At 52.7% G+C, this 10,591-nt stretch overlaps 1 protein-coding gene across 1 annotated transcript; it reads left to right on the top strand.

Moving 5' to 3' along the window:
- The first annotated feature begins 695 nt into the window (after positions 1 to 695).
- On the top strand, positions 696 to 3,306 carry LOC119944512 (disintegrin and metalloproteinase domain-containing protein 20-like). Its single transcript, XM_038765461.1, has one exon. It carries the CDS (start codon positions 696 to 698, stop codon positions 2,955 to 2,957), a length of 2,262 nt encoding a protein of 753 aa, XP_038621389.1. The 3' UTR covers positions 2,958 to 3,306.
- Positions 3,307 to 10,591: the final 7,285 nt, after the last annotated feature.

Genomic DNA, 10,591 nt, shown 5'->3' with positions numbered 1-10,591 from the left:
GTCCCATGGTCCAAGCAGGAGGGAGGACGGGTATTAAATCCCCGTTTTGCAGCGAAGGGAACTGAGGGAGGTTGCCCGGGGAAGTGACTCGCCCAAGGTCACCGGGCAGGTATGTGGACCCGGGACTAGAACCCAGGCCCTCCTGACTCCCAGCCCCATACTCACAAAGTGGGAAGGAGGACACGCCCCGGCCCCCCCAATTTACGGATAAGGAAACTGAGGCACAGGAAGGGAAACGCCTTGCCCAAGGTCACCCAGGAGGCACGTGGTGGAGGGGGACTAAGGACCCCGGTCTTCTGCCTTCCAGGCCCGGTCTCTAACCACCGATGAAAGTAATACTAATGATAACAATGGCATTTGTTAAGCGCTTACTATGTGCCAGGCACTGTACTGAGCGCCCTGGGGGACTGCAGCGGGCAGCCCCGCCACGCAGTTGGCTCCATCGCGGGTTACTCGATTCTTTCCGTCCGTGCCTCCTAACGGGCACGTGGGCTCGCCCCGCCCCCCGCGCCCCGGCCCCGCCCCAGCCTCCGAAGGGGAAGAGCCGTTAAGAGGAGGGGGCGCGGGGAGGAGGGGCCGTCGAGGGCCGGATCGCTCAGCGGACCTCGGGCCTCCCGAGGTCTCCGGCGGTGGCCGCCGCCCCCCGGAGCGGGCAGGGCAGGGCCGGGCCGGGCCGGGCCGCCCGCCCGCCCGCCATGGGGGGCGCGGGGGTCCCGGGCCGCCTCCTCCTGCGGGCCCTCCTGGTCCTGCTGGGGCTGCGCACGCTGCTGCCGGCCCGCTCGGCCCGCCCCGAGGCGGTGGTGGTGGTGCCCCGGAGAGTGACCCCCCGAGGCCGGGCCGGGGAGGCCGACGTGCCCGGGGCGCTCTCCTACGTCCTGCCCGTGGACGGCCAGAGCCGCCTGCTCCACCTGCGCCCCAAGAAGCTGCTGCTGGCCCCCCGTCTGCCCGTCTTCACCTACACCGACCGCGGGGCCCTGACCGTGGACCAGCCCTTCGTCCCTGACGACTGCTACTACCACGGCTTCGTCGAGGGGACCCCGGAGTCCCTGGTGGCCCTCAGCACGTGCACGGGCGGCCTGCGCGGGATGCTGCAGCTGGGCCCCCTCGTCTACGAGATCGAGCCCCTGCCGGCCTCGGCCGGCTTCGAGCACGCGCTCTCCCGGACGGGGGCCGGGGAGGCCGGCCCGGAGACCCCCGGCCTTTGGTGTGGTGTGACGGAGGAGGAGATCCGGCGGCAGGCCTCCGAGATGCAGGGGAAGGCGGCCCCGGAGCCCACGGAGTCGCCCGACGACGACCGGCGGTGGACGCACAGCCGCTTCCTGGAGCTGGCCGTGGTGGTGGACAACACGCGCTTCGTCCTGTCCGGCAAGAACCAGAGCAGGGTGCTGAGGCAGGTCCTGGACGTCCTCAACCTGGTGGACACCCTCTACAGGCTGCTCGACGTGCGCGTCTACCTGGTGGGCCTGGAGATCTGGACGGACGGCAACCGTGTCGATGTCACGCGGAGCATCGGGAAGGTTCTGGCCGACTTCAACGCCTGGCAGCGGGGGCACCTGCTCCCCCGGTTCTCCTACGACTCGGCCCACCTGATCGTCAACCAGCAGTACGGCATCACCCTGGGGCTGGCCTACGTGAAGACCATCTGCAACAACCACTACGCCTCCGCCGTCCTCTCCTTCTTCGACTACCACCTGCTCAAGTTCGCCGTCGTCTTCGCCCATGAGCAGGGCCACATCTTCGGGATGACTCACGACACGGCCGGCTGCGTCTGCAAGCGGGACAAGTGCATCATGAGCGAGTTCACCGCCGACACGGATGTCTTCAGCAACTGCAGCTACCGGGAGTTCTTCGACGCGACGAGCAGGCAGGGCAAGTGCCTCACCAATGTCCCCGGGCCTGCCGCGCTCGTCACTGTCGAGCGCTGTGGGAACCGCGTTCTGGAAGGCGGGGAGGAGTGTGACTGCGGGACGGTCGGGGAGTGCCGGGAGGATCCCTGCTGCCAGTCCAACTGCAGGCTGCGGCCCGGGGCCACCTGTTCCGTGGGGGGATGCTGCGAGAGGTGCCGGACCCTCCCGGCGGGGCAGCTCTGCCGCCCGCAGGCCGGCGACTGCGACCTGCCCGAGTACTGCGACGGCGTCTCGGCCCGCTGCCCCGGCGACGTCTACATGCTGGACGGCACCCCCTGCCAGGAGGACGCCCTGTGTTTTGATAACGTCTGCCACGGCCACAACCGGCAGTGCCGGAGCGTCTTCGGGCCGGGGGCCAGGAGCGCCTCGGCGGGTTGCTTCCGGACAGTGAACATGGAGGGCGATCGGTTTGGTAACTGCGGGATGGGGAGGGACGGCTACCTCAAGTGCGCCGAGGACCATGTCCTGTGTGGGAGGCTCCAGTGCGAAAACGTTCGGGAGATCCCCCGCCTGGAGGAGCACACCACCGTCCTCCAGACGCTCTTCAATGGCACCGTCTGCTGGGGGACCGATTACCACTTCGGGATGAACGTCGTTGATGTCGGGCACGTGCGGGACGGGACCATGTGCGGCCCGAGGAAGATGTGCCTGGCCAGGAAGTGTGTCGACATTTCCGCCCTGAGACACGACTGTAACCCGGCCACGTGCCACGGGAGAGGGGTGTGCAACAATCACCAGCACTGCCACTGTATGTACGGCTGGGAGCCCCCCCTTTGCGACGTCCACGGTTTCGGGGGCAGCGTCGACAGCGGGCCCGCCCCTGCCAAGCTCCAGAACCATTTGTACATCCTGCTCATCGTCCTGGGCATCTGTTTCCTTCTCCTTGTCTCCGTGATCCTACTGTGCATGAAGTTCGGACCCCGGTTCGTCCCCGGAGTGATCCAGAGGTCCCGCCGAAAGAAACGAGACCCGCAGGCCGAGCCCTCTCAAGATAAGACCGTCCCGAGCCAGGCTTCGTTCGAAGAAGAGGGCGGACCCTCGAGGCCTTGAACTGCCGGGGTGTTTTCGGGCACCTACTCCCTCCGAGAGCCGGGTTGCGCAGGTAGAGAATGAGAGTATAAATGTAAACGCTGTGCTGTTCGGGTTGCTTTTTTAAAAAAAAACAAAAAACAAAAAACAAAAAAACCCTGTGAGAGCAAATTTACTTTCTCCGATCCGCCAAAAAGGCAAATAAAAGTTGTGTCATCTTGAACGAATTCCATTATCCCGCATTTGGCATCTCTCCGCCTGTGCCGGTGAGGCACTCGGTCCCGAAACCCAGCCCGGAAGGATTTACTCCCTTGATCCGCCATGCTCCTTGGCACGTCTGGAGAATGACATGATAATCCGCGCATAAGCGGTGCTTTGGTCGATCTGGAGAACCGGAGTCATTCATTTCCCACGCGTAGCCTTGCAGAATGGCGACTGGATCCAACCGGGCCCTCGATTCCTCGGGTTAAACTCTGCGGTGCCGACAATCCGTAGCCATAAGAACGTTGCTATCGTTACCATTTCCCAAGCCCGGCTTTTCCCAGGCATTCCGGCGGTGGGCGATGAGCGGAGCCGGAGGGTGAGTCTCTCTGTGACTCTTCCTAGCTTTCCGCAGCCGGCTCCGTCTTCTCGGTGAACACTTGGAATTCCCGCCGTTGGACGAGGTGGCCCGCCTCTCTGCTGAGGGACGGAGAGTCAACCGTTCGCTTCTTGAGCTGTCGGAGCCTCGGTCATTTCTTAAGAGGAAGACCGCATCGTCGAGAGGCCGGTGATCCGGACATCTCTTCACTAGCTCTGCCCTTTGTGCCAACCCGCTGGGGTACTGGAACGTCGGGATGGGGGGACCTAGGGAATTCGGGTGTGGCTGGGCCACGAGGAAGCAGCATGGGCCTAGTGGAGAGAGCCCGGGCCTGGGAGTCAGACAGGCGTGGGTTCTAATCCTGGCTCCGCCACTTGTCTGCTGTGTCACCCTGGGCAAGTCACTTGTCTTCTCCGTACCTCAGTCTCCTCATCTCCAAAATGGGGATTAAGACTGTTATACAATTATCTCGTATCTACCCCCAGTGCTTAGAACAGTGCCTGGCACATAGTAAGTGCTTAACAAATACTATAATTCTATTATTATTATTATTATTATTATTATTAATCTGTGAACATGACTGGACTTTCAAAAATGGCCTGAATTCTCCCGAATAAGCCATTGCTTCCCCCGGCCTCCTGACCATTGCAAAGAGCCAGGCTCTGGGAGCAAACGGCAGAGATCTAGTTGTTTGCCGAGAGGCCGGAGCCGAAGGCAGTTGGAGAGAAGCGGCGTGGCCTAGTGGATAGAGCCCGGACCTGGGAGTTACAAGGACTTGGGTTCTAATCCCGGCTCTGCCACTTGTCTGCTGTGTGACTTTGGGCAAATCGCTTAACTTCTCTGTGCCTCACTTCCATCTGTAAAATGGGGATTAAGACAGTGAGCTCCGTATGGGACAGGGACTGTGTCCAACCCAGTTATCTTGCCTCTACCCTAGCACTTAGAACAGCGCCTGGCACATAGTAAATGCATAACAAATACCATTATTATGATGATGATTATTATTCATCTTAGCTCTGCCCCGTGTCTCATGCGTGACCTTGGGCGAGTCACTTCACGTCTCTTTGCCTCAGTTCCCCAACTGTAAAATGGGGATTAAGATTGTGAGCCCCATGTGGACAGGGACTGTGTCCAACTTGATTAGCTTGTATCTACCCAAGTGCTTAGTACAGTGCCTGGTACATTTTACTATTAAAATAATAAAACAAAAATTTACTCAAGTGCCCTGAGACTGAAGTGCTGTAAGGTCGAACTAGACTCTCCTCTTCCTGTCGACTGTTGGTTTTGTGGACGACTGGGTGGTCGTGCCTGAAGAGGAGATGTTTGGTTCTCCACAAAATTGATCTCTACATGCTTTGTTTTCCACCTGTTATACAATCTAATAAAGGCTCTCCAGTCTCTGAGGTGCCATCCCTCTCCTTGGAATCTCTGTTTCCAGAAAAGCTTCCTTTCTGAAAAGAAACTTTGGCATTTATCCAGATTCTGTGTGGGTTACCCTTTGAAGACCAAGGAGAAGGAAGTAACGCGCTCTTCTACGCAAAGAATGTGGGAGAGGCCCATTCCGTTCTCTACTGTATTAAGCCTGTCTGTTGCGGAGAATCATCTGGAATTTATGCTCAGCTGCTCTTTAGCGATGCTGCTTCCAGGAGTCAGAGGGCTTGGAATGTCCTTATTAAGGAATCGGGGCCCTTTACTCCCAAACACTTAGTACAGTGCTCTGCACACAGTAAGCGCTCAATAAATACGAATGACTGATTGATTGTTCCAGAGGAAACACTGGAGTTGTGGGATGGACAACTCGATAAAAATAGATTGATCGACTGCTTGTTCTTTGACCTCAGACAAGTCAGTTCCCGTCTCTGGGCATCAGTTTCCTGATTGGTAAAATGGGGACTAAGACTGTGAGGCCCGGGTGGGACAAAGGACTGTGTCCAACCTGATTAGCTTGGATTTACCCCAGTGCTTTATACAGTGCCTGGCCTTCAGTAAGCACTTAACAAATTCCAGTAAAAAAAGAAAAATGCTGGCTTTGACACAGCACAGCGTAGACTACGTGGGGATGCTGCAATGCCTGCTAACATCCTGGTGTCATTGCAAAGCGTGTGGTGGGCAGAGAGGGAGTCTACCAACTCTGTGTACTGTCCTCTCCCAAGTGCTTAGTACAGTACCGTAAGTGCTCCTTAAATACCATCAATTGATTGAGATACAATGGATTGATCAGTTGGAACTCCTGGCCCTCTCTATTGACCCTTCTTCTGGGTAGAGTTGTCTAGGTTATGTCCACCTGGGTTTCAGGACCTTAATAATGATAATAATAATAATAATTGTGGTTGTTAAGCACTCACTATGTGCCAAACACTGTACTAAGCTCTGGGGTAGATACAAGGTAATTCCGTTGGACACAGTCCCTGTCCTACATTAGGTTCACAGTCTTAATCCCCATTTTACAGACGAGGTGAGTGAGGCCCAGAGAACTGAAGTGACTCATCCAAGTTCACACAGCAGATAGGTGGTGGAGTCAGGATTAGAACCCAGGTCCTCCTGAATCCCAGGCCCTGGGCTCTATCCACTAGGCCATGCTGCTCCTTGACTGGTTCAGTAGTAGTAAGCACCTAAAAACATTCTACACTGAAGCGGCATGGCTTGGTGGAAAGAGCACAGACCTGGAGGTCAGAGGACTTGGGTTCTAATGCCGCCTCTGCCAAACTGCTTGCTGTGGGACCTTGGGCAAGTCACTTCACTTCTCTGTGCCTTAGTTTCCCCAACTGCAAAATGGGGATTCAGTCATTCATTCATTCAATCATATTTATTGAGCGCTTACTGTGTGCAGAGCACTGTACTAAGTACTTGGGAAGTACAAGTTGGCAACATATAGAGACGGTCCCTACCCAACAACGGGCTCACAGTCTAGAAGGGGGAGACAGACAACAAAACAAAACATGTGGACAGGTGTCAGGTCATCAAAATAAATAGAAAGCTAGATGCACATCATTAACAAAATAAATTGTAATTTATTAAAGTAAGTAAATAATAAATAATAAATAAATAAAGTAAGTATGTACAAGTAAAATAAATAGAGTAATAAATCTGTACAAACATATATAGGTGCTGTGGGGAGAGGAAGGAGGTATGGCAGGAGGGATGGGGAGGAGGAGAGGAAAAAAGGGGCTCAGTCTGGGGAAAAAGGGGGCTCAGTCTGGATTCAGTCATCCTCCTTCCTACTTAGACCGTAAGCCCCATACTTTACTTATGTTTATGAATATCTGCCTCCCCCTCTAGATTGTGAACTCACTGTGGGCAGAGAACGTGTATACCAACTCTGCTATATTGTAGTAATAATAATGATGATGATGATGATGGCATTTGTTAAGCACTTACTATGTGCCAAGCACTGTTCTAGGCCCTGGGGTAGATACAAGGTCATCAGGTTCTCCCACGTGGGGCTCGCAGTCTTAATCCCCATTTTACAGATGAGGTGACTGAGGCTCAGAGAAGTTAAGTGACTTAACCAAAGTCACACGGCTGACCAGTGGCGGAGCTGGGATTAGAAACCACGACCTCTCCCAATCATTTAGTACAGTACTGTAGTAAGTGCTCAACGAATATGTGTGATTGATTGACTGATGCATAGGAAGGGCTTAGATATAATAATAATAATACCTTCCCCAACGCTTAGTACAGTGCCCTGCACACAGTAAGCATTCAGTAAATACCACTGCTTGCTTGATTGATTCTACTCCTTAAATTCTCCTCAGACCTCTGTCCAAGGCATTTGTTTCAGGTATCCCACCCGGGGCAGTTTGTTCCCGAGTGTCCAACTATGTCCGGGGGAAGGATAGGGTTCCCTGAGAATTGTGGTGCATAGGGTTTACGGGAGAGACCATCTGATCCTGACTCACTATCCTCAATGAGAAAGGGAATGCAAACGGATTCTGCTTTAGGGAGAACAGACTGATTCATTTTTTAAAATGGTATTTATTAAGTGCTTACTAGGTGCCAGGCACTGTACTAAGCCCTGGGGGTAGATGAAAGTCGGACACAGTCCAGGTCCCCTCATGGGGCTCACGGCCTTAATCTCCATTTTACAGATGAAGGAACAGGTATGGAGAAATAAAGTGCCTTGCCCAAGGTCACACAGGACTAAAGTGGTGGAGCCGGGATTAGAACCCAGGCCCCGGGCTCTGTCCACTAGGCCATGCTACTTCTCATTCATTTGAGAATGAATCTGATTTTCTGGATAACGGAAGCTCTATGTTCGAACAGGACATTTCAGTGACACATTGTTTCTTCAATGGTATTTTTCAATGGTATTTATTAAGCACTTACTAGGTGCCAGGCACTGTACTAAGCGCTGAGGAAGATACAATCTTGTCAGATTGAACACAGTCCTTGTCCCACAGGGGGCTCACGGTCTTAATCCTCATTTTACAGATGAGGTCACTTAGGCCCAGAGAAGTGAAGTGATTTACCCAAGGTCACACAGCAACCAAGTGGCAGACTTGGGATTAGAACCCGGGTCCTCAGACTCCCCAGACCGTGCTCCTTCCATTGGCCACGCTGGTTCTCAGAGGAGGGAGGATGGCACTGTGGCTCTGGAGCCCCTTAGTTTGGGATGGAGCCTGAGGCGACCTGCCCCCGTGATCTGTTGGACAGACTGTTTAATTCAGTGTTTACTTCCTTGTCTGTTATTATTACAGTGTGGTTTAGGAGAAGCAGCGTGGTTTAGTGAATAGAACACGGGCCTGGGAGTAAAAAGGTCACAGTTTCTAATCCCAGCTCTGCCACTTGTCTGCTGTGGGAACTTGGGCAAGTATCTTCACTTTTCTGTGCTTGTTACCTCATCTGTAAAATGGATATTGAGACTGTGAGCCCAACGTGGGTCAGGGACTGTGTCCAACCCAGTTTGCTTGTATCCACCCCAGTGCTTAGTACAGTGCCTGGCCCACAGAAATGGCTTAACAAGTACCACAATTATTATTGCTATTATTATTATTATTATTATGCTTAATCAGTAAGCTGTCTCGGTAATTCAATTTTGTGGCAGTATTTAGCTCTGGGTTGCCAGAATAGCCTTTTGGTTGCTTATTCATTTATTCAATCGTATTTATTGGGTGCTTTCTGTGTGCAGAGCACTCTACTAAGTGGTTGCCTATCCACCTCCGTTTCAAACAAAAACTCCGCACCCTTGGCTTTAAAGCTCTCCATCACCTTGACCCCTCCTACCTCATCACTTTTCTCCTTCTACAACCCAGCCTGCCCGCTTCGTTACTCTGGTGCTAACCTTCTCACTGGGCCTGCATCTCGCCCGTCTCGCTGCCAACCCCTTGCCCATGTCCTGCCTCTGGCCTGGAATGCCCTCCTCAAATCTAACAGTCACCCTCCCCTTCAAAGCCTTATTGAAGGCCCATCTCCTCCAAGAGGCCTTCCTGGACTAAGCCCCACTTTTCCTCATCTCCTACTCCCTTCTGCGTCATGCTGACTTTCTCCCTTTGCTCTCCTTCCCCCTATTTCCCCTACTCCCCACCTTTCCCAGCCCCAAGCACTTATGTGTAAATCTTTAATTTTATGTATTTGTAGTGATGTCTGCCTTCCCCCCTCTAGACTGTGAGCTTGTTGTGAGCAGGGAATGTCACCGTTTATTGTTGTATTGTACTTTCCCAAGAGCTTAGTACAATACTCTGCACACAGTAAGCACTTAAGAAATACAAATGAATGAATGAATGTTTGGGAGAGTACAGTGCAGCAATAAAAAGACACATTCCTTGCCCACAACGAGCTTACAGTCTAGAGAGGAGGGGGTGGAGACAGACATGAATACAAATAAATAAAATTACAGCTTTGTACATAAATGCTGTACTTCATATACACAGTGCTAAACTTCACTCTGCTGCTCAGATCATTTTTCTAATTTTTCTAAAGTCAATGCCTTCCCACTTCTCGAGAACCTCCAATGGTTGCCCATCCACTTCGGCATCAAACAGAAATGCCTTCCCAACGGTTTTAAAGCACTCCATCAGCTCGCCTCCTCCTACCTTACCTCACTGCTCTCCTACTCCGACCCAGCCCATGCACTTTACTCCTCTAGTGCCATTCTGCTAATGGTACCTTGATCTCATCTATCTCGCTGTGCCCATGTCCTTTCTTCGATCCAAACCCCTCCAAGTACGACAGACCACCCTTTTTCCCACCTTCAAAGCCTTGTTAAAATCATTTCTCCTCTAAGAGGACTTTCCTAATTAAGCCCTCTTTTCCCCGCCTCCCTCTCCCTTCTGTTTCACCCACTCACTTGGGTCTGGATCCTTTTAGGCACTTAATACCCCTCCCTCAGCTCCACGGCACTTGTGCCCAGATCCCCAATTTATTTATTTATAGTAATGTCTCTCTTCCCCTCTAGACTATGAGCTTCTTGTGGGCAGGGAACGTGTCTACCAACTCTTGTATTGTGCTCTCCCAAGCACTTAGTACAGTGTTCTGTCTACAGTCAGCATTCAAGAAGTACCATTGCTTGACTGATCTGATGAAGTGTTATATTTCTCCTCCTTCTTTACCTTGTCTCATCTACTCTTAAATGAATACATGGGAAGTTATTGATGGCCACCTGTATACAGAGTGCTTACAGAGTTTATACAGAGTCCTAAGTGCCTGGATGAGGCAATTGGATGAATGAATGAATGAAGACGAGGATTCCTGCTGAGGGAAACTGCTCCTTTCTGGAACATAATCAATCAATCAATGATATTTATTGAGCGCCTACTCTGTGCAGAGCACTGAACTATGGGCTTGGGAGAGTATATAATACAACAGAGTTGGTAGACATGTTTCTCTTTTCCACTCCCTTCTGCGTCGCCCTGACTCGCTCCCTTTATTCACCAATGCCCAGCCCCACAGTACTTTTGTACATTTCCACCATTTATTCATTTAGGTTAATGTGTGTCTTCCCCTCTAGACTGTAAGCTCAGTGTGGGCAGGGAATGTGTCCATTTATTGTTCTATTATACTCTCCCAAGCACTTAGTACAGTGCTTGTCACCCGTCGTCTGGTGACGGGTTCGTTCAGTGATCGGCGAGGCGAGAGA

This window comes from Tachyglossus aculeatus, chromosome 23 (genome assembly GCF_015852505.1).
Source record: "Tachyglossus aculeatus isolate mTacAcu1 chromosome 23, mTacAcu1.pri, whole genome shotgun sequence".
NCBI classification, from domain to species: domain Eukaryota; kingdom Metazoa; phylum Chordata; class Mammalia; order Monotremata; family Tachyglossidae; genus Tachyglossus; species Tachyglossus aculeatus.
Note: the sequence above shows the minus strand (reverse complement) of the source record. Positions and strands in the feature narration are given on the sequence as shown.

Coding starts and splice junctions, on each gene's coding strand:
- LOC119944512 (XM_038765461.1), top strand. CDS start 696: ATGGGGGGCGCGGGGGTCCCGGGCCGCCTCCTCCTGCGGGCCCTCCTG.